The 24,839-nt window shown below is 41.7% G+C and overlaps 1 protein-coding gene across 1 annotated transcript; it reads left to right on the top strand.

The window, feature by feature from the left end:
- Positions 1-1,151: 1,151 nt before the first annotated feature.
- LOC119877727 (vesicle transport through interaction with t-SNAREs homolog 1B-like) lies at positions 1,152-23,130 on the top strand. Its single transcript, XM_038579854.1, has 2 exons — positions 1,152-1,256; positions 22,266-23,130. Exons 1-2 carry the CDS (start codon positions 1,152-1,154, stop codon positions 23,016-23,018), a joined length of 858 nt encoding a protein of 285 aa, XP_038435782.1. The 3' UTR covers positions 23,019-23,130.
- Positions 23,131-24,839: the final 1,709 nt, after the last annotated feature.

Here is a 24,839-nt window from a genome sequence, read left to right as displayed (position 1 = left end):
GCAACAATATGTTTTAGAAAACATTTCAGAAGGTAAAATGGAGAAGGACTTAATCTGCTGCTCATGGGAAGTTAACTTCTGCATTCCTTGGGCAGTCACTGGAGGAGCTCTGTTGCCTGTTGATTCAAATGAATCTGGAAATTGTGGGAGGAGCCAATGAGTTTGGTGGCCAAGGACTTCAGGATGGGGCAGGAGCCAAAGGCAGACACTCAACCCAGGTGGCATGAAAAGAGGTGTTCAGTAGGCCATCTGGGAGACTTATCCTCTCTGGTGGGGAAGAAGTTATTTAACTTCTTTTTCTTCACTTTCTCTTTTTTTAAAATTTTTTTTAAGATTTTATTTTTAGGTAACTACCCAATGTGGGGCTCAAACTCACAACCCTGCCATCAAGTCGCCCACTCTACTGGCTGAATCAGCCAGGTGCCCCTCCTTATCTGTAAAATAGGATAAGGGGCGCCTGGGTGTCTCAGTTGGTTAAACATCAGACTCTTGATTTCAGCTCAGGTCATGATCTCAAGGTCATGAGATCAAGCCCCACATCAGGCTCTGCACTCAGCAGGGGAGTCTGATTCTCTCCCTCCCCTCTCCCCTCACCTTCCCTTATTTACATGCTCTCTCTTAAAAATAAAATAAAATTGGAATAATAGTAGCCTTTTAGGATTAGTGTGGAAATTAAATAAAGCAATGACTATAGGAATGATAAATAACATATGGTAACAGCATCCCGCATTTCCTGAGCATATGCTATATGCTCTCTACAGGGTGCTAAGCACTGTATGCTAATTGCCTTATATAATCTAAGCAATAATCCTATGAGGTAATATCTTTTTTTTTTCAATCAACAGATGAGAAAAAGAAGGTTAAAAAAGGTTACACAGCTAGTGAGCAGCAGAGCCCAGATGTGAATTCTAAGTGTAAGTGACTATTGAGTGTAAACATGTAATTCGTACTCTTTCTCATTTGTTAATTGGTTCATTCATTCTTTCACCAAATATTTTTGAGAACCTATGCTGTGTCAGGTATGCTCTAGGTGGGTGGGACACATGGATGTCAAAACCTATACCCCTACCTTCATGGAGCTTAAATTCTAGTGGTGGAGGGTGGGGGAAACCTTCACTAGGGAACAGACAGAATGAAAAAGGAAATGTGTCATGTCAAAAGCAAGTGCTTTGGAGATCAGGCAAGGTCAGGGGAACTGGGAATATGAAAAGGTGGTAATCAGACCAAGGGCAGTCAGGGCAGGCCTCACCACCAAGGTAAGGAAGTCCTGGGTGGTTATCTGGGGAGGATCCTTCCCGTCTGAGGAGCAGGCACATTAAGTCTTAAGGACAAAATGTGTCTGTGATGAAAGGATAGCAAAGGGGCCAGGCTGGTTGGAGCAGAGGCAGGGAGAATGATAGGATTAAGGGGTGGGAGGTTGCAGACCATACAGTCTTGGAGGACCTTGGAGGCCATTGGAAGGGTTTAGCTTGCACTCTTGAGTAATGCATAGCATGCCATAATGCTATAGAATGTAGAAGCACTTAAAAAAAAATGTAGAAGCACTTATTACATCAAAGCATTTATGACAATTGCAATCTTTTCCTTGTTTTCTGTCCTCAGCACGGATGGAATCTACTCTTGCTAAGTAAGATCATTAATAAACTCCTAATGGGCAACTGCACGTACACCTAAAAAAAATTTTTTTTTAAGATTTTATTTATTTATTCATGAGAGACACAGAGAGAGGCAGAGACATAGGCAGAAGGCAAAGCAGGCTCCATGCAGGGAGCTTGATGTGGGACTTGATCTTCGGACTCTAGGATCACATCCTGAGCTGGAAGGCAGAGGCTTAACCGCTAAGCCACCCAGACGTCCCACATTCACTTTTCTTGATCAAAGAAGGTTTTCATTTGGGGCTCTAATTTCAGAAACTACATAGTTTGCACTCATTGCAGCAGCATGCAATTTCTTTTTTTTTATTATTGTGGTAAAATACACCAAACCTAAAATTTATTTTATTTTATTTTTTTAAAGATTTTATGTATTTATTCATGAGAGACAGAGAGAGAGAGAGGCAGAGACACAGGCAGAGGGAGAAGGAGGCTCCATGCAGGAAGCCCTACGTGGGAGTGGATCCTGAGACTCCAGGATCACGCCCTGGGCTGAAGGCAGGCACTAAGCGTCCCTAAAATTTATTATTTAAATCATTTTCATTATTACTTTAATTATGGTAAAATATGCATAACATAAAATTTAGCATCTTAACTCCTTTTAGTGTACAGTTTAGTGGTATTAAGTACATTCATTCACATTGTGGTGCATCTAACACCAGGATTAGTCTCCAGAACTGTTTTCGTCTTGTAAAACTATAACTTTGTATTCATTGAACAATAACTTCTATTCAACCCTCCTCCCAGCCCCTGGCACCCTTCCTTCCTTCCTTCCTTCCTTCCTTCCTTCCTTCCTTCCTTCCTTCCTTTTTTTTTCATTTATAGATGAACTTTATTAGACACAAAAACAATCATTACATAATGATTAGAAATTCAATTCCTTTGGAAGATATCAATTCTAAGTTACCTATACCTAGTTAAAGCCCGAAACACACAAAGCAAGGAAAATTGACATATCCTCCATCATACTGAAAGATTTCAACACACATTCTCAGCAGTTGGCTATTGAAATAACATAAAAATCAGTAGTTTTATAGAAAACTTAGGAGAGCCTGGGTGGCCCAGGTTAGGCATCTGCTTTCTGCTGGGATCATGGTCCTGGGGTCCTGGGATCGAGCTCTGCATTGGTCTTCCTGCTCAGCTGAAAGCCTGCTTCTCCCTCTTCCTCTGCCTGCCTCTCCCCCTGCTTGTGCTCTCTCTCCCTCTCTCTGTCAAATAAATGAATGAAATCTTAAAAAATAAAAAAGGAAAGAAAGAAAGAAAGAAAGAAAGAAAGAAAGAAAGAAAGAAAGCAAGCTTAAACAACACAGTGAATAAATCTAAACTAATGAGCATATATTGAATGCTGCACTTAATGGCTCAAAATGTACATTCTTTCCAAACATTCTTGAAACATTTTTACCAAATGGTGTTTCCAAAGAAGTTTCAATAAACCTACCCTTACTCCCACCCCCAAAATAGTATCATACAGATGAAGTTCTCCAACCACAATGGATTTGCAACCAAAAACACATAATTAGAAAAATTCCTCTATGTTTGTAAATTAAGAAACCCTTTCTGATTACTTAAGGTTCAAAGCAGAAACTATAATGAACATCAGAAAACATTCAGAACTGAATTTTATTTATTATTCATGAGAGAGAGAGAGAGAGAGACATAGGCAGAGGGAGAAGCAGGCTCCATGCAGGGAGCCCGATGTGGGACTTGATCCTGGAACTCCAGGATCATGCTCTGAGCCAAAGGCAGATACTCAACTGAGCTACCCAGGTGCCCCTCAGAACTCAATTATAAACAAAATAGTACATATCAAAACATATATAACATATAAAATAGTACTTTATGGAGCTAAAGAACTAACAGGAAAATATACAGCTTTAACCTTTTTAAATTTAGGTTCAATTAATTAGCATATAATGTATTATTGGTTTGAGAGGCAGAGGTCAGGGATTATATAACACCCAGTGCTCATTACATCATGTGCCCTCCTTAATGTTCATCACCCAGTTACCCTGTTCCCCCACCCCCGCCAATGGCCCTCAGTTTGTTTCCTGTGATTAAGAATCTCTTGGGATGCCTGGGTGGGTCAGCAGTTGAACACCTGCCTTTGGCTCAGGGTATGATCCTAGAGTCCCAGGATTGAGTCCCACATCCGGCTCCCTGTGTGGAGCCTGCTTCTCTCTCTGCCTCTCTCTGTATGTGTGTCTCTCATGGATAAATAAATAAAATCTTTTCAAAAAAAGAATCTCTTATGATTTATCTCCCTCTCTTATTTTGTCTTGTTTTTTTCCCTCTCTTCCTCTATGAGCTTCTGTTTTGTTTCTTAAATTCCACATATGAGTGAGATCATATGATAATTGTCTTTCTCTGATTGATTTATTTCGCTTAGCATAATATCCTCTAGTTCTATCCATGTAGTTGCAATTGGCAAGATTCCTTTTTTTTTGATGGCTGAGTAGTATTCCATTGTGCATATATACCACATCTTCTTTATCCATTCATCTGATGATGCACATCTTGTCTCCTTCCACAGTTTGGCTATAGTGGACATTGCTGCTATAAACATTGGGGGACATTTGCCCCTCAGATCACCACATTTGTATCTTTGGGGTAAATACCCAGTAGTGTAATTGCTAGGTCACAGGGTAGCTCTATTCTCAACTTTTTGAGGAACTTCCATACTGTTTTCCAGAGTGGCTGCACCAGGTTGCATTCCTACCAACAGTATAAGGGGGTTCCCCTTTACCATTCTACTTTCAGTCTCTATGATGAGTTTGACCACTCTAGGTACCTCATATAAATGGAATCATACAATATTTGTTGTTTTGTAACTAGCTTATTTCACTTTGCATAATGTCCTCAAGGTTCATCCATGTTCTAGCACATGTCAGAATTTCATTCCTTTGTAAGACTGTATAATATTACATTGTACATAAAGGCGACATTTTGCTTATCCATTCATCTGTCCCCAGACATTTGGCTTGTTTCTACCTTCTGGCTATTGTAAATAATTTTGCCATGAACCTAGGTATAACAGATATCTTTTTTGAGGGGTGCCTGGGTGGCTCAGTCAGTTAAGCATTTGCCTTCAGCTCAAGTCATGATCTCAGGGTCCTGGGAACAAGTCCTGCATCAGGCTCCCTGCTCTGTGGGGAGTCTCCTTCTCCCTCTCCCTCTGCCATCCCTGTTCACTTGTGGTTGCTCTCTCCCTCTCAAATAAATAAAATCTTTAAAATAAATGATATTTTGAGACTGTTTTTAAATCTTTTGAGTGATTTTAACCATTTTTAAGTCTACTACTCGGTGGCACTAAGTATATGCGCATTATGGTGCAGCCATCACTACCATCTGCTCCAGAACTTTTTCATCTTCCTCCTGACACTTTTTTAATGTTTTTTTTTTTTTTAAGATTTTATTTATTTATTAATGAGAGACAAGGAGAGAGAGAGGCAGAGACACAGGCAGAGGGAGAAGCAGGCTCCATGCAGGGAGCCCGATGTGGGACTCGATCCTGGGATTCCAGGATCACACCCCGGGCCGAGGCAGGTGCTAAACCGCTGAGCCATCCAGGGATCCCCCAATGTTTTTATTTATTTATCTGTACACCCAACTTGGGGCTTGAACTCATGATCTGAGATCAAGAGTCACCTGTGCTCCTCTGACTGAGCTAGCCAAAGCTCTCCCTTCCTGACATTTTTAATTAACACCAATTCTAAGCAAGGCAGGTGATGCTGGAGATAAGTGATAAACAGGATAAAATTGTCCCCAGACTCTGGAAACACTGTCAGGAAAATTTTTTATCTCAAAGGTACAGCTTTTCAGTCATGCAAATGATGGGGCTTGCTTCATCTTTGGGCCTGACAGTTTCTTGGCATGGATAAGTCACCTGAATCTAGTGTGTACAGACACATTAATTTTTTTTTAAGATTTTATTTGTTTATTCATGAGAGAGAGAGGGAGGCAGAGACACAGGCAGAGGGAGAAGCAGGCTCCATGCTGGGAGCCCCATGTGGGACTCAATCCCAGGACCCTAGGTTCACAACCTGAACTAAAGGCAGATTCTCAACCACTGAGCCACCCAGGTGCTCTGGGGCCCCTGTTTTAAATGTTGAATGGTCTCTGAGCTTCAGGGTTGGACTCTTCTCTGCCTGCCTGCACACTCTCCCTAGGGATCTCATTCACTCTCTTGGCTTCGAATACCACATTGATGCATGTGGTTCCCAAATCTCCCTTTCCAGTACAGACTGCCTCCTAGCCCTTCCATCAGCATGTCCCACAGGCACATCAAGCTAGAAGCGTCTTCTTGACTGTCACCTCATCTAAAGGTATGGCACCTACATACCTGGATGCCAAGTCAGAAATAAAGGACTCATCTTTGATCCCTGCCTTCCTCTCCCTTGGACACAATGTCTGATCCCCTCAATTCTATCTTCTTCTGTCCTTTAAACTTGCCTGGTTCTCTCCACCTATACTGCTACGCATAGTCTGAGCCACTCTGCATTTGTCTGCTGTTGGAATAGCTTCTGAATTGGTACCCTCCTCTCACTCCCTTCTCCACACAGCAGTCTGACATTTGAAAGAACACACTGGGTTTTAATACTCCCCTGCTTAGAGCCCTTCAGCGGCATTCTGTTGTTCTTAGGAAAAGTCCAGTCGCTTTAACATATGTTCAGAGTCCCACCTGATCTGGTTCCTGCCAGCCTTTCTGGTCTCATGTCTACTTTCCTGTGATCCAGGTACATTGGTCATTTCACATGCATTCCCTCTTCCCTGGAGTCACACAATCTCCTGCCCTCTCTCCTATCCATCCTCTTTGCCAAGTCAACTTAGTTTTAGTTTTCAACTTAAATGCTTCTCCCTCCAGGAAGCTTTCTTTGGCACTTCCACTTTCCCTCCACACACATTGGCTAGGTCACCCCTTATATGATCCCTGTTATATGTGGCATGTGGAGAAGGCATGAATTAGCAGGCTGTGTGCAGGGCAAACCAAGAAGCCTTTTGTTGTTGCTAGCAATGCACACAGGGCAAGGTGGCAGTACGAACAGAAAGGCAGCTGTGGTGGGAAGACCTGAGAAGGTGGAAGAGTGAAGGGCATGTGGGCTTTGGGAAGAGACGGACAGTGGTTAGAATGGTGCCTGGGTGGCTCAGTTGGTTAAGTGTCTGCCTTTGGCTCAGGTCATGATCCCAGGGTCCTAGGATCCAGCCACAGATTGGGCTCCCTGCTCAGTGGAGAGCCTGCTCCTCCCTCTCCCTCTGCTCTCCACCTGCTCATGCTCTCTCTCTCTCTTTCTGTCAAATAAATAAATAAAATATTTTTTAAAAAGTATTCAATCTTTAAAAATAAAGAAATCATATAAAAGCTTTATTTGACGGTTTTATCCTCCATGTTTTTAATAATTTGGTAGTTACAAAAACAATTCCTGTCCCATTTGAAAGGAATCTGTTATACTGATCCATACTGTTTTAGCTGTTTAAAGGTAACCCCACCCCCACAGTGCTGAGTCCCAGAACTGAGTATTGAGAAAAATTGAAAAAATTTCTCACATTTAAAATCTTTTTAAGCATTCAACATGCCTTACCCATGCTCTTTCCTTTTTCTCTTGGCACTGGATCTCAGGAATGAAGCATTCTTTGTCAAATGATCAGGGAAAGAGGAAAATTTCCATATGCCATCATTTACTCTATCATATCTTTAAAATCAAAATCCTGGACGCCTGGGTGGCTCAGCAGTTGGGCATCTGCCTTGGGCTCAGGGTGTGATCCCAGAGTCCCCAGATAGAGTCCTACATCAGGCTTCCTGCATGGAGCCTGCTTCTCCCTCTGCCTATGTTTCTGCCTCTCTCTCTGTGTCTCTCATGAATAAAGTCTTTAAAAAAATAAATAAAATAAAAATCTTCACTGCAGACCAAAATATTACATTTCTAAGGTCATGCATTTCCTTTAATAGAGCTGTGGTTATATAGAGGAATGCAAGTCCCAGAGACTTATCTAAGGTGACTGGTGTGGTCATTTGGGGCCCCAGGAGGGGGCTTTACACTTTGAACCACAGATCAGTTTGGATGAGTGAGAGTTGCATTTTTCTTTTATCAAGCTGTTGCAAAGCTGGGTAACTATGGAAGTAAAGGGTCTGGAAAATAATTCCTTTAAGACCATCCAAGGTAGAGATCCCTGGGTGGCTCAGTGGTTTGGCTCCTGCCTTTGGCCCAGGGCGCAATCCTGGAGTCCCGGGATTGAGTCCCGCATCGGGCTCCCGGCATGGAGCCTGCTTTTCCCTCCTCCTGTGTCTCTGCCTTTCTCTCTCTCTCTCTCTCTCTGTGTCTATCATAATAAATAAATAAATAAATAAATAAATAAATAAATAAATAAATAAATCTTAAAAAAAAAAAGACCATCCAAGGTCATATAATTTCTAGCAAGTGTCTACCCCAGGTATGTGCACCCCAGTTTGTATATGTGCTGCCGAAGCGAGCACAGCACCCCAGTTTGAAGTCTTGGCCACGGGAGTGATCTATGGAAGGCAGAATTTTCAACACTCCTGGGAACCTCCATCTCCACTTGCTCAGAGGCCACAGGGAAAGAGGGTGACTCTCATGTTAAAGATGTAACAACCAAGGTGCTAAGAGTAGTTCTAGCACATGTCTAAGATCACACAGTTGCTAATGGCAGAGCCAACATTTGAGATTGTCTGCCTCCGCAAGCACACCTCCACTCTGCCATTATTTTGCCAATACCCTACTCTCCAATGATCTAAAAGTTTTCATTATTTTCAGAGCTCTTCTATGATCATCACCTCTTTTCATTCTCATGACAACTTTGTCAGGTCAGGAAGTATAACCTCCACTTAGTAACTTGCTACAATGGGGTACTGGTGGTCAGGGAAAGCTTTCTGGAGGAAGTGGTGCCTAAGCCAAGTCTTAAAAGGAAAGCAAGAGTTAGCCAAACAAAGGAAAAGTGGAGAACCTTCCAGGTGGAGGAAATAGTACGGTCAAAGGCAGAGCAAAAATGAAGACATCCTGATGAAAGCAAGGAGGTGTAAGCAGTCTTATAGATGGAGGATGAAGTGGGAGATTGGGGGTGGAAAAGGCATGAGACTCAGAAATCAGGCAGGGGATTTGTAAGCTGTGAATGTCTGAGTGGGAGCTCACTCAAGAGTTTAGAGAATGAGCCAGGACTGGTGCTTTAGACTGGCACCGTGGACTATGGCCAGGGGTGGCTGAAAGGCTGGAGAGTGGGGAAACCGTTTGGAGGCAGTGTGTGTATAGGAGCGGGGAGATCATATTTATGAATTCCTCTAACAATGGCCATCTTCAGGATGCCTGGGTGGCTCAGTGGTTGAGCTTCTGCCTTAGGCTCAGGTCATGACCCTGGAGTCCTGGGATCGAGTTCCACATCGGGCTCCCTGCATGGAGCCTGCTTCTCCCTTTGCCTGTGTCTCTGCCTCTGTCTCTCTCTCTGTCTGTCTCTCATGAATAAACAAATAAAATCTTTAAAAAAACAAAAACAACGGCCATCTTCATGTACAGCAATGGTCACAGCGCTGAAGAGAGAGCAATACAGAGCTGTTGGTTGAAACCAAATTACCTGTCTCTGCTTCCCAATCCTTTTTTTTTTTCCCCAAAGATTTTATTTATTTAGTTATTCATGACAGACACAGAGAGAGGCAAAGATACAGGCAGAGGGAGAAGAAGCAGGCTCCTCGCAGGGAGCTCAATGCCAGAGTCGATCCTGGGACCCCGGGATCACGCCCTGAGCCAAAGGCAGACACTCAATCATTGAGCCACCCAGGCGTCCCTCTGCTTTTCAATCATTTATGAATATCTTTTCTGTTGCTTTTTCAAAGTTAAAATTTTTTTTTTTATGAAATCTAATATTGTTTCTGCAATCTTCAGAATACAAAGGAAGAGTTTAAGCTTCTGAAATTTCCTTTTGAGTTAGAGGAAGCATGGTCTGTGGGCTATCTGTAGAAGCCACAGTCATTTAGGAAGTATTTATGAAGCTTGCTTATGTGCTTGCTTCTCTGCTGGCAATTCATTGATATCTAAGGGCTTCTTTGCTATGTGTCTTATATTCTTTTTAGAAGTTGAATGTTCTTTGATTCTTTTCTTTTTTTTTTAATGTTACTTGATTCTTTAATTTTATTTAATTTTTTAATATTAAGTAGACTACACTGAATGTGAGGCTTGAACTCATGACTCTGACATTAAGAGTTGCACACTCGGGACGCCTGGGTGTCTCACTGCCTTTGGCTCAGTGCATGATCCCACAGTCCCAGGATGGAGTCCCTCATCGGGCTCCCTGCATGGAGCCTGCTTCTCCTTCTGCCTGTGTCTCTGCCTGCCTCTCTCTCTGTGTCTCTCATGAATAAATAAATAAAATCTGGGATCCCTGGGTGGCGCAGTGGTTTGGCGCCTGCCTTTGGCCCAGGGCGCGATCCTGGAGACCCGGGATCGAATCCCACATCGGGCTCCCGGTGCATGGAGCCTGCTTCTCCCTCGGCCTATGTCTCTGCCTCTCTCTCTCTCTCTCTCTGTGACTATCATAAATAAATAAATATTAAAATAAATAAATAAATAAATAAAATCTTAAAAAAAAAAAGATTTGCACTCTACAGACTGAACCAGTCAGGTGGCCTTTTTTTTTTTTTTCTTTCATTTCTTTTTTTAGACCATCCTTTGATTTTTTTTTTAAGATTTTATTTATTTATTTGAAACAGACAGCAGGGGGAGCAGCAGAAGGAGAGGGAGAAACAGGATACCACTGAGCAGGGAGCTGAATGAGGGGCTCCATCCCAGGACCCTGGGATCATGACCCCAGCAGAAGCCAGACACTCAATCGACTGAACCACCTAGGTGCCATCCCATTCTCCGCCTCTCTGATTCTTAATATCAGATTTTATTTAGTTGCTTTGTGGTTTCTTAACCCTTAATGTCAATTTTTTGTGGGGTACTAGAGTGGAATTTTTTTTAAAGCTTTCTGGAATTAAAATATTAAAAATTGCTCAGTCATCAAGTTATCCTGCCTAAACCTCAAAGCTATTATTAGCTGGTTGCAATTCACCTTTCTCTCTTTCCCCATCTTTCACGTGAAAAGTTCAGTTGGTTGCATTCAATTTTGTGGAAGCTGTGTACTGTATTTACTGGTTCTGGAATTGCACTTGTGGTATGATTTATTACGATTGTTTTACATCTTTGAAATGAAGTAGGGCTAAAACCATAGACTAGCTGCCTGTTCTTTTCTTTCCATTTTAAAAATATAAGTGTACATATATGTGTGTGTGTATAAAAGCATATATATATATACACTTACTAGTAGATTATCTCTGGAAAGGCACACACAACACTGAGAACATGTTAAATTCGTGGGAAGGCAATTAGATGAGGAAAACTCAGACAAAAGGGAAGGAGGCACTGCTTTCTCACTGTCCACCCTTTTGTAGTGTCTGAACTGGTTCCATCACGCATGTGTTACCTTATTAGCAAAAAGAACTGGAGACAAAAGTAAGAAACTGTACTTATTTGGTGGTGATTTTCTTAAGCCGACAGTATAGGGAAAAGCAGCTTGAGATGGTAGGGGAGGGACTGGGTGAGGGAATGAGCCAGAAGGTCTCAGTGCTGGCACAGCCCCTGCTGCACAGACCTGGGGAGTCTGGCAAGTAAAGCCTTTCTCCCAGGCTTCTGTGGAGTGGAGCCTTTGGTGATGAAACAGGTGTCTGGAGACACAGATCATGAAGACACAAAATAATTTGATTTAGTACATGCTTAATGCTGACGTGATTACAGAGTACAAAACAAGATCTAGTCTATTCCTTAAACTTTAGAATCTCATGTGATTTGGGGAGACATTGGAGGGTTGAAGCTAGACCAGATTTTAAAAATGATGGAGGGAAACAGAACTGAGACGAAGTCATGAACCTACCTTGGTGGAAGGGGATGTTGGTTTTCTATAGATCTCTGTAACCTGGAGAAGATGCATTGAAATCTTTAAAAAGTATATATATATATATTTTAATTTTTATTTATTTATGATAGTCACACAGAGAGAGAGAGAGAGAGAGAGGCAGAGACATAGGCAGAGGGAGAAGCAGGCTCCATGCACCAGGAGCCCGATGTGGGATTCGATCCCGGGTCTCCAGAATCATGCCCTGGGCCAAAGGCAGGCGCTAAACTGCTGCGCCACCCAGGGATCCCTAAAAAATATATTTTTTAAAAGGAAAATATCTGTCCACGGATGGATGAATGGATAAAGAAAATGTGGGGGAGTATATATAGCTATACACACACAGTAGAATATTATTCAGATAAAGAGAAGAAAATCAAAAAAAAAAAAAAGAGAAGAAAATCTTGCCATTTGCAACAATATGAAAGGAACTTCAGGGCGTTATGCTGAGTGAAATTAGACAGAGAAGGACAAATACTGTATGATCTCGCTTATATGTGAAATCTAATAAAGCTGAACTCATAGAAACAGAGTAGAACAGTGATTGCCAGGGGCAAGTGGTGAGGAAATGGGAAGATGTTGGTCAAGGATACAAACTTGCACTTACAACATGAATCAGTTCTGGTGACCCAAGGCAAGGCATGATGAGTAGTTAACACTATTGTATCATATTTTTGAGAGCTGCTAAGAAAATTGATTTTACTTGTTCTCAACACACACACACACACACACACACACACACACACAGAGAGATGAGGTGATGGAGGTGTTATTAACTAACATTATTGTGGTAGCCATTTCACAATATATACATGTATCAAATCCTCACATTAAACTCCTTAAATTTACACAATGTTATCTATAAATTATATTTCTTTTTTCTTTTTTTTTAAATAAATTATATTTCGATAAAGCTGGGGGCTGGGGCAGCCCGGGTGGCTAAGCGGTTTAGTGCGGCCTTCAGCCCAGGACCAGATCCTGGAGACCCGGGATCGAGTCCCATGTCGGGCTCCTTGCATGAAGCCTGCTACTCTGTCTGCCTGGGTCTCTGCCTCTCTCTCTCTCTCTCTCATGAATAAATAAATAAATCTTTAAAAATAAATAAATAAATAAAAATAATAAAAAAAAGAAAAGAAAGAAAGAAAAGAAAATTGAAATATTCCCCCAGTGGTAGGGAACGCCCTTCGGAGTTTGGGTTTAAGGGAGAGGAGTTTCTTACCTCTTTTGTCAGTTCCTGCAGAGAAGGTCATCATCATCCTCACCATCATCACATTCTTTCTCTGGTCATGGGCAACACCTACCTGATTTCCGGAATAATGGAGATCCTGTGTTGCTAATGCAAGGTCCCCAAATAGTGTGATCAGATAGGACTATTGCAGCAAACAAAATGGCTATGATTGCAGGATCTGTGGTCTTCTTGGAACTATTCATGTATTACTGTATTTCAACCTGGCTGCATTAAAAAGTAAGGTTAAAAAAAAAAAAGATGGTTAAAAACCAGTAAGTTCTCTGTCTTTAAATAAAATTGCCTCCTTAGTTTGCCCTTGCACAGTTTGGCATCAGTGCCTTATTGATCAGAATTAGGAAGTTAATAAGGTTTGGGCTAATTAATCAGATGGGTAGGGACTGGAACTGCACTGCAAGGCTTAATCAAGTCATCAAAGCTCTCAAGCCATGAAGAAGGTAATTAAAGGAAAAAGATGCCTGTTATATAGTAACAGGAGACCAGGAGAGGACAAGAGCAAGATAGAGAACCTCCATTTTCTTTTGTACGTTTTCCTCATATAAATCAGACCCAATGACCAGAGCACATTGCTCAGCTTCCTATCAGAGAATTAAGTTGAATGAATTTATAAATCACCTCATTGGGTAATTTACTTGCCCTAGACTGAATGTCAATGAAACTATACTTATTTATAACAAATTTTATCTTTGTCAAGTTCCACAGAGATGAGTTCTTTGGGATAACCTGCAGTTGTGTCTAAGGACTGCAGTAATTTTGATTTATGAGCCACAAATAATTCAACAGATACTGAGTACCTCTGCTTCCAAACATTGTACTAGATACTACTGTGGACTCTGTAGAGAGCTATCTATTCGGGTAAATTTTGCTGTATGGCAAATATTGGAGGTTCTTGGGGAGCCTTTGTAACTCCCGGGTCTTGTCAGTGTAGTTCCCCTCCCCCCCAACTCTTCCTGAGGAACTCAAAATACTTAGGAACTCAAGTGGGGAAAGAATAAGGACAGTGTTGTCAGGGGAGGCTAGGAGGTGGGGGAAGAGGTGGAGGGGGTAGGGAGCCGGGAAGTAAGGGCAGAGATTATTGTGTGTGTGATCCGAATGTCACCATGTGGACTGGAAAGACAAATTCTAAAGGAGTTGAGGTTTGCAGCCATTCCAACTGCGTCTGATCTTACAGCTTTAAGAAGGTACCAACAAAGTACTGCTATATTTTGGAGGCTAGCCATAGGCCCCTAAGAGAACAGCCCATTGTATACAGGAACCAGAAAGCCCAGTGTCCCTGTCCAGAGCCCTACAGTGGAGTGGAGAGAAGAGAAACCATATCGAAGCGGGGAGGGAATGCCAGTTTCATCTTAACTCTTCCCTTCTCAAAATTGTCTTCCTCATCCTCTTTCTTTCAGGAAGGAGGTGTCTGTGTGGCCCAGCTGAGCTAATTAACATCTGAATGTTCCTTTTTTTCCTGCCCTAGTCAAATCTCTGATTCTTTGAGTATCTCTAGTACATGCTTTATTATAAAGTGTGAATGAGGGACGCCTGGATAGCTCAGCGATTAGGCTCTGCTTTCGGCTCAGGGAATGATCCTGGGGTTCAGGGATGAGTCCCGCCATCAAGATCCCTGAGGGGAGCCTGCTTCTCCCTCTGCCTATGTTTCTGCCTCTCTCTGTGTGTCTCTCATGAATAAATAAATAAAATCTTAAAAAAAAATAAAATAAAGTGTGGGGGAGAAGTATCTCTAAAGTAATTCCTCTCTACGATGTAATGCAATTTCTTCACGAAAATTCAGAAAATCAACAAATAAAAGGAATGAGGGAGTTTTATCCTTAATAGATCTCAAAATGTTTTGTAGGGGCCCCTGGGTGGCTCAATCGGGTAAGCATCTGCCTTCAGCTCAGGTCATGATCCTGCTCCCTGCTCAGTGGGAGTCTGCTTCTCCCTCTCCCTCTGTCACTCCCCCTCACTCTGGCTTTCTCTCAAATAAAATCTTTTTTTTTTTTTCAAATAAAATCTTAAAAAAAATGTTTTGTGAAGCTTCAGTATGTGAAACAATTTAGTATTGTCACATGAATATACGGATCAAGAATATATAGATCAATGAAACGTGACAGGGAGTACAGAAATACAACAAAATTATCCTTTATAGAATAAAGGTAGAAGTTCAAATTGCTGAGGTAAAATACAATTCAGTCAATAAACCATATAGACGTTACTAACTTTCTCACCTCAAAATCTAATTCCACATGGAAACAAGCATTTACAAGGGTGATAATTACTAATTTATTTGTAATAGAAAAGATGGAAAATAACCTAAAATATGTTGTAGGGTTAAATAATTTTTGGTAACTGGAGAATAATGGGCTATCTGAAAGTAAAAAGGTGTGTTGTAGCAAATAATTCCAACATCTATTGCTAAATATGGAAAGGAGGGTGCAAAACCACATGTAAGTATGTATGTACACATATACACATCTGCCTGTGTGTGCAAGGAAATATTCTAGTAGGTTATTGAAGAAACCAAGAATGGTGAAGATAAATTCTACCCACCAGCCTTACCTGAAGGTTTTCCCTAAGCATATCCATCTTTATGGCTTGAATTTTAAATTAATCTTTAAATCAATTGAATTTAATAAATTAATTATTTTTATTATTTGTTTCAATTCAGTAAACCCAATGTGGGGCTTGAACTCATGAACCCAAGTTCAAGAGTTGGATGATCTATGGACCGAGCCAGCCAGGTGCCCCTATGTCACATCTTTTTTAAACTAGTCTTTAAAAAAAATAAAAATTAAAAAATAAATTAGTCTTTTTTCTTTTATTAAGATTTTATTTATTTATTCATGAGAGACACACACACACAGAGAGAGGCAGAGACACAGGCAGAGGGAGAAGCAGGCTCCATGCAGGGAGCCCGATGTGGGATTCAGTCCTGGGGCTCTGGGATCACGCCCTGAGCCGAAGGCAGATGCTCAACCACTGAGCCACCCAGGTGTCCCAATAAACTAGTCTTTAAAAATTAATCAGTTTAGGGGCACCTGGCTGGCTCAGTCGGTAGAGCGTGGGACTCTCGATCTCAGGGCTGTGCATTTGAACCCCATGTTCAGTGTAGAGTACACTTAAATAAATAAAGAAAAACTCTAAAAATAATAATACTAATAATGAAAAACCAAAAAGATACGAAAGAGGTTTAATTCTTTCTAGTGACTTCTGGAGCAGTTCTGGAAAAATGGTAAGATTTGGGGGTGAGAACAGGGGTGCCTGGCTAGCTCAGTAGGAAGAGCATGGGACTCTTGATTCCAGAGTGGTGAGTTTGGGCCCCATGTTGGGTGTAACGTTACTAAAAAAATAAAGAAACTTGAAAAAGTAAAGACATTAAGCTTATTTAAAAAACAAATGAACAAAACAAAATGAAAAGATTTGGGGATCAAAATGGGGTACCTAGCTGGCTCAGTTGGTAGAACATAATACTCAATCTCTGGGTGGTAAGGTCAAGTTCCATGTTGTGGGTAGAGCTTACTTAAAAAAATAGAAAGATTTGAGTCTCCACTAAATCCTTGACAAACTGTGTCCCTTACTGGCAAATGTCCTGAGCACAGCTTTTCTTTAAAGAGAATTAATAGGGATGCCTGGATGGCTCAGCGGTTGAGCGTCTGCCTTGGGCTCAGGGCGTGATCCCAGAATTCGGGATTAAGTCCCATATCGGGCTCCTTGCAGGAAGCCTGCTTTTCCCTCTGCCTGTGTCTCTGCCTTTCTCTTTGTGTTTCCAATCAATCAATCAATCAATCAATCAATCTTTGAAAAAAATAAAGAGAATAATAATCTCTGATTTTAGCTTTATTTTGAAGGTCAAATGAATTAATCCATAATTAATGAATTATGCGTACAGTTCATAGCATAATGCCTGACTCTTTTTTTTTTTTAATTTTTATTTATTTATGATAGTCACACAGAGAGAGAGAGAGAGAGGCAAAGACATAGGCAGAGGGAGAAGCAGGCTCCATGCACCAGGAGCCCGGTATGGGATTCGATCCCGGGTCTCCAGGATCGCGCCCTGGGCCAAAGGCAGGTGCTAAACCGCTGAGCCACCCAGGGATCCCTGCCTGACTCTTCATACGTGCTGATGAAGTGCAAATTCCTTCTATTTATTTATTTATTTATTTATTTATTTATTTATTTATTTACTTTGGGGGGGGGAGTGCAGAGGGACAAAATCCTCAAGTAGACTCCCCACTGAGCTTGGAGACAGGGACCCATGAGATCGCAACCCAAGCTAAAAACCAAGAGTTAAATGCCCAACTGACTGATCCACTCCAGCACCCCAAATTCCCTCCATTTATTTTTATTTTTATTTTTATTCCCTCCACTTATTTTATTTATTTTATTTATAAATGATTTATCTTTTTATTCATGAGAGACACACAGAGAGAGAGGCAGAGACACAGGCAGAGGGAGAAGGAGGCTCCCTGCAGGGAGCCCCGTATGGGACTCCATCCAGTATCCCAGGATCACATTCCAGCTCAAGGCTGACTCTCAACTGCTGAGCCACCCAGACATCCCCAAATTCCATCCATTTAAAATGACTCCTTATGTCAGGGAACTATGTTCCTCTCTGCCCTATTCAGAGACTTCTGTCTGACATGGCTGTGAACTTTACCTTCTGAAAATAGAAAATACTGGCATCTCTAGACCTTGCTGTCTGAGTTACTTTTTCTCAGTCTTCTGCACCCCTCCTGTCTTTCCTTTCTTCCTGGTCCAGTTCAGATTCCCCAGGGACTCCAACCACTCTCCTGTCATAACCTTTTGCCTTTTGTCTATTTATCACATTCATTAGGCAAAACCCAAACCCTGGGCTATTTCAGTGCCACCTTCTACAAGCCTCTGTCTCCAACCTCAGGCGAACTCTCAACACTGCCTGGCAACTCTTTCTCTGCCCTAGTGAGCTTACTTTTCCACTCATCACAATTTTCATTTCAAACCTCCTCTGTCCTAAAATCTCCAGGCCTTCTAGTGCTGTCAGCAAATATGCCCAATCTACAATTTCACAGAGAAGATAGAAGCCATCAGAAGAGAATGCCTTAAAAAAAAGAGAGAGATTGAGAGAGAGAGAATGCCTTCAAGTTCTGGTCCATTGCATACTTAAATTACATTCTGCACTTACTCTACTCTCCTATTCTCATGACAAAAGGGAAAACATGCCCTTCATTCTATCAAAAACTAATCCCAAACTCTGGATTACCATTCTCCATGTGTCCCTTCCTCCTCAGCATCGACTTCTCCCTCCTTCCCTTCATTCAAAACATACTTCACTGTCCCTATCTCAAGCAATGACAAGGACAATAACATTATCACCATTGTTATCTATAACCTCCTCACCACCACTAACTGTAAATCCTTACATAAAAGGTAACAAAAACAGACTCATGGGTTTCTCTAGAGTATCTCCAGTTATCACCATCTTTCCCTTCCTTTTTATAAGCAAATGTTCTGCAAGAATTTTGTACACTCACTGTCTCTACCTCCACACTTCCTCCTTCCCTCCCTGCCCTCTGGTTTCTCCCTCTTCTCCACTCAGAAGTTCTTGACAAGGATGCAAGATTGTTTTAATTGTTAAAATGGACTCTTCTTGGGACACCTGGGTGGCTCAGTTGGTTGAATGTCCAACTCTTGATTTCAGCTCAGGTCATGATCTCGAGGTCGTGGGATTCAGCCTCATGTCAGGCTCCATGCTCAGCCAGGAATCCATTTGAGATTCTCTTTTTTTCCTCCCTCTCTGCCCCACCCTCCACTCACTGTCTGTCTGTCAGTCTGTCTCTCTCTCTCTCTCAAAAAAAAAAAAGGGCAGCCTCGGTGGCTCAGCGGTTTAGCGCCGCCTTCAGCCCAGGGCCTGATCTGAAGACCCTGGATCAAGCCCCACATCAGGCTCCCTGCAGGGAGCCTGCTTCTCCCTCTGCCTGTGTCTCTGCCTCTCTCTCTCTCTCTCTCTCTCTGTCTCTCATGAATGAATAAATAAAATCTTAAAAAAAAGACACTTTTTTCATCTTTATTGTCCTCTTATAGTGTTTGCATCTATAAACTGAACACTTACATATTCCTTCTTCTACTAGAGAAGCCACCTTCTCGTTTTCCTCATATCACTCTGAAAGGGCTTCCTCTTTATTAGCCTCCCTTCCTTGGCCATTCCCTTGAAGGTTGACATTCCATGCATGGAACTCTGTCTTACCTCCTACCCTGTTCCTACTGTACACAGTCATCGAGGATAATCTCATACAGCTCTGTGGCTTCAAACTCTACTTGCTAATGATTCTCTCATCTCTACTTTTAGCCCAAATCTCTCTAGAAGTTCAGAACTATACCTACATCTTGTCACTCATTCATTAAAGGATTTGTTCATTGAGCAGTTACTATACACTTGGAAACAGAAATGGCAAACAAAGTTTAATTCTACTGTTGCTTCCTTCAAGTGTATATTCAAAGATTTTCAATTTCCATTTATTTATTTATTTTTAAAGATTTTATTTATTTATTCATGAGAGAGAGAGACAGAGACAGAGGCAGAGACAGAGACAGAGGCAGAGACACAGGCAGAGGGAGAAGCAGGGTCCATGCAGGGAGCCGACGTGGGACTCGATCCCAGGACTCCAGGAACACGCCCTGGGCTGAAGGCAGGCGCTAAACCACTGAGCCACTCAGGGATCCCCTAAAATTTCCATTTAAATCTCATTTTTCAGGACACCTGGGTGGCTTAGCGGTTGGGCACCTGCCTTGGGCCCCAGGCGTGATCCTGGAGTCCTAGGATCAAGTCCCACGTTGGGCTCCCTGCTTCTCCCTCTGCCTGTGTCTCTGCCTCTCTCTCTCTCTCTCTCTCTCTCTCTGTGTCTCTCATGAATAAATAAATAAAAGTCTTTAAAATAAATAAATTAATTAATACAAATAAATAAATCTCATTTTTCTTCTGGGATGTCTATTTGGATACCACCAATGTACAAAACCACCTATTCAAATATATCCAAACCAAAGTCTTGATATATGTATGACTCTTCATCTATCTCTTTCCTGAACTATTCAACCACCACGCTCTATATTTTTGCCTCTTGAATCTCTCTTTTTAAAAAAGATTTTTAAAGATTTTATGTATTTATTTGAAAGAGAGAGAGGGACAGAGATAACAGCAGAGACCACAAGTGAGGAGGAGAGGGAGAAGCAGGCTCCCACTGAGCAGGGAGCCCCACGTGGGGCTTGATCCCAGGACCCTGAGATCATGACCCAAGCCAAAGGCAGATGCTTCACTGACTGAGCCACCCAGGCACCTCACCATGCTTTCTTTTCTCTCTACTTAACACATAAACTCTTTCTACCTATAACACTTCCTTATCCCCTTCTTTGCTCCAATCCTGGTAACTCCAACTCAGCCTTCAGGTCATAGCATAGACACTGTTTTCTGGGAAATTTTTCCCTAAGTACCCTGAGTTCAGGTAATCAAAAGAGGTAGAATGCGGGGATCCCTGGGTGGCGCAGCGGCTTAGCGCTTGCCTTTGGCCCAGGGCGTGATCCTGGAGACCCGGGATCGAGTCCCACGTCGGGCTCCTGGTGCATGGAGCCTGCTTCTCCCTCTGCCTATGTCTCTGCCTGCCCCCCTCTCTGTCTCTGTGACTATCATAAATAAATAAACATTTAAAAAAAAAAAAAAAAAAAAAAAAAAGAGGTAGAATGCATGATTAAGAACATGGACAGGAAAAAAAAAAAAAAAGAGAACATGGACAGGAGACACCTGGCTGGCCCAGTCAGAAGAGCATTGTGACTTTTGACCTCAGGATTGTGGGTTTGAGTCCCACGTTGGACATAGAGATTACTAACAAAAATAAATAAATAAATTAAAAGAAAAAAAGGAACATAGACTAATTATGATTGCCTAGGTTTGAAGCCCCACTTTGTTGTCTTCTGTGTGACCTTGATCAAGTGACTTAACCTCACTACACTTTAGTTCCTCATTGACAAAATGCGGCTGATAATACTACCTTCCTCATAGAGTTATTATGAGGATTAAGTGAATAATTTGTAGTGCACTTTATACGTACGTCACAGAGTAAATGCTATTTACTCTTTAAATAATGTGAATGGCAAATATTAGCCATTATTTTCCTATTTGTCCCAACCATGACACGGTCATGGTTAATTGCTACTTTGCAAATCTGCATCCCCCACTATGAAGGCATAGGCTTCTTCAGAGCTGGGACCACATCAATCCTGTTCGCCACTGTTATCTCCAGTACTTAGCTCAGTGCATACCAACATTAATTGAGCAGGCTTCTAAGCACTGAAGATATATTAATGTATATAATACATATTTTCATCATAAGGTAGCCGTTATTATTGTCTCATTTCATAGGCGAGGAAACTATGATACAGAAAGTGAAGTCATTTGCTCATGATAGCCACAGACTTAATAAGGCAGAGCCAGGATTTTACCCTATCTTTCCAAACCATGTTCTGAACCACTGTATTCTACTGTGTAGAGGGTACCACAAATCAATATTATCGACTGACTGGCTGGCTGAATTTCTGTAGTTGCTCAGCAAGTTTCTTGTATCTCACTGCCCCCAGCTTGGGATAGTCTTCTAGGATAAGAATAATTACTAGTCAGCATTGTATCCTCCATTTCATGGCTCCCATTTCTCTGGCAATTCTCTGTCCTATTGAGTTGGGCTGGTTCCAGCCAAATATTCAAAGAAGAGTCAACAATGGAGAAAGCGCTTATATAGAAAGAAAGTGGTTTTGTTGGAGAATAGATCGAAAAATATTAAATACAAATCTTTCTTTTATATTCTGGCCTCTTGCCTCATGAAGGGCATTCATAATTTCTAAGACTTAGTGATGTAATAGAGTCTCCATTTAGATTCAACCACATTTAAGTGCGCTTTGAATTAATAACCAAAAAACCCCAATACAATTATATGCTGATTATTTACTTTATTTATTTATTTTTTTTGCAAATTTCAAACCTGGAGAAAAATTTCAAGAAAAGTACAAAGAATTCCCGTATCTTGACCATAAGATTTACCAATTTATTTTTTTAAAAATCACTAAAATAAATAGATAACTAAATATTTGAAAAGTACTGATCCTAAACATTTTTTCCACCCATTTTTACTGTATCATATGCTTGCTAGCAAGCATATGATATACAATAATATCTAATTACTTACAAAGTACATATTTAATAAATTACCTTTTTTTAATGTCAGTTTTTTATGGTTGTTCATAAGAGCCCCTATTTGCAGGTGTTCTATCACATTAAAAATCTTGAAAAAGTATTTTCCCCATAATGTCCCCTTTCGAATTTTTCACAAGAAATACTAAAAGAAAAGAAAAGAGACATTGCTTGTAGCTGGCGGAGGTGGCTGCGGTGGCCGTGATGCCGCGGGGCTGGGCGGGTGACACCGCAATAGGGGCGGCCCAGGGCCCCAGATCTCGGCGGCCGCCGCTCCAGTGCAGCCTGCGCCACGGCCACCTCCGCCGTCCCCTCGGAGCATTTCGAGAAACTTCACGAGATCTTCCGCGGCCTCCATGAAGACCTGCGAGGGGTGCCGGAGCGGCTCCTGGGGATGGCAGGCACGGAAGAGAAGAAGCAGCTGATCAGAGATTTTGACGAAAAGCAACAGGAAGCAAATGCAACACTGGCAGAGATGGAAGAGGAACTACGTTATGCACCTCTATCTTTCCGTAACCCTATGATGTCTAAGCTTCGAACCTACCGGAAGGACCTTGCCAAACCCCATCGGGAAGTGAGCAGCACACCTTTGACAGCCACACCTGGAGGCCGAGGAGACATGAAATATGGTTCATATGCTGTAGAAAACGAACATATGACCCGGCTGCAATCTCAAAGGGCATTGCTTCTGCAAGGCACTGATAGCCTGAACCGGGCCACCCGGAGTATTGAGCGTTCTCATCGGATTGCCACAGAGACTGACCAGATTGGCTCAGAAATCATAGAAGAGCTGGGGGAACAATGTGACCAGTTGGAACGTACTAAAAGTAGGCTGGTAAACACAAGCGATAACTTGAGCAAAAGTCGAAAGATTCTCCGTTCAATGTCCAGAAAAGTGACAACCAGCAAGCAGCTACTTTCCATCGTCATCTTACTGGAGCTGGCCATCCTAGGGGGCCTGGTTTATTACAAATTCTTTCACAAGCATTGAACTTCCTAGAGGGAAAGGTTTGTGGACCAGAACTTTGACCCTGTGAATGAATGGTGTTAAGAGAGGAGGAATAAGCATAGTGCTGCTGTGAAGTAATGGTTCAAGGATGCACGGTGTAGCCAGACCGTTAGAGGATGGGGTGGGGAGAGACAGAAACCACAGCAATGAGACCAGTATGATATACCAACGTAATAAATGCGGTTTATGACTTCTTTAAAAAAAAAGAGAGAGATATTAAAATGAGCAACATCATTTCCTGGATCTTCATCTCAGTGTGATTTCCTGAAAGCATTATGTTGTTCTAGCATTGGCCTTTCTATGAAAATTATTGATTCAAAAAGTCTTCTTTGCAGTAGCTCATTAGCTGCTCTCTTACTATCCTTACTCTATTGGTATAATGGAAAGTGCATGAGTTTTAAGTCAGACAAACTTGGAGTTGAATTATGATGATTGCTTACTAATGGTAGGAATTTGCTCTTCAAGACTTGGAGACCAGGGCAGCCCGGGTGGCTCAGTGGTTTAGTGCTGCCTTCAGCCCAGGGTGTGATCCTGGAGTCCCGGGATCGAGTCCCACATCGGGCTCCCTGCATGGAACCTGCTTCTCCCTCTGCCTGTGTCTCTGCCTCTCTCTCTTTCTCTGTGTGTGTCTCTCATGAATAAATAAATAAAATATTAAAAAAAAAAAGACTTGGAGTCCATAAAGTAGCTGATCAAACAGGGTTCCTACAAGGATTAAATGAGATCACCTAGGCAAAGTACCCAGTACATCATAAGTTTGATAAACAGTGCTTAAATGATTTGTAGATTGCTGGATAACTACGAAAGCTAGGAAGATAGAAGGGAACATAACGATGGAGCATCTTCAGACCACGCTGAGGCATAAGTCAATTTACCACACTGCTGCTCTAGACTCTGCATACTGTCCATGGCTGCGGCACTGCTGGGAAGGCTTTCTCTTGCAGAGGAGCTAGAGACGGTTTATATCTCTTATACCTCTACATATCAATTGTCATCTACTGTCTGACTACTATCTATCCACCTATCACATATAGTATCTATATTTATGTCCATCGCCTATACTTACATCCCAATTTCTTTTGTTGACATATCTAACTTCCTACAGTAGATATTAGCTTATTGACATTAAAGGATTTTTGGTCTGGGTCATCATGTATCTTCAGAATGTAACAGAGTAAATACTCATTAAATGTGGAAAGAATAAAAGAACAGTGAATGAATACATAAATAATGAATGAATGCTTTGGGAAGAAAGGGCATGATTTGGCCTCACTGCAGATCATCAAGATAAAGGATGTTTCTCAGTCATGAAGTCACTGCACACTCTGATATGTCATAGTTGTTAATAATTCACAAATATATTTTTTTCTAGTAATATATTCAAGGATGCAAACATACCAAGGTTGGTTTACCTAAAAAGAAACTCAGCACAGATTTGAGATTATCCATACAGTATCACTTTTACTTGCTTTCCAATATGCTTTCTTGACTGGAAGGAAAAAAGGTAAAGTAAGTAGTGGCCAATCAAGACTGATGCCCTGCTCTGGAGATGTTCAGATATGTGCTATCAAAGTGGACAGCATCTGTTAGCAGTCACAGAGGAAAAGAGGACAAAATTTCCAGGTTAGGAAACCATGATGAAGGAGCCTGTGGGATGTTGATTCTAGAGGCTCCTTCCCTGACTATGAATGGAGCAAAGGCAGCATGTCGAGAATGCATGAGGAGGATGGTAATTCTGCAAGATTCTCATCCTTGGCATGTAGAGTAGATGCAGCATTCATGTTTTCTTTTCTTTTTTAAAGA

Source organism: Canis lupus, chromosome 29, assembly GCF_011100685.1.
Source record: "Canis lupus familiaris isolate Mischka breed German Shepherd chromosome 29, alternate assembly UU_Cfam_GSD_1.0, whole genome shotgun sequence".
Lineage (NCBI taxonomy): Eukaryota > Metazoa > Chordata > Mammalia > Carnivora > Canidae > Canis > Canis lupus.
This window is presented reverse-complemented; position numbering and strand designations above follow the sequence as displayed.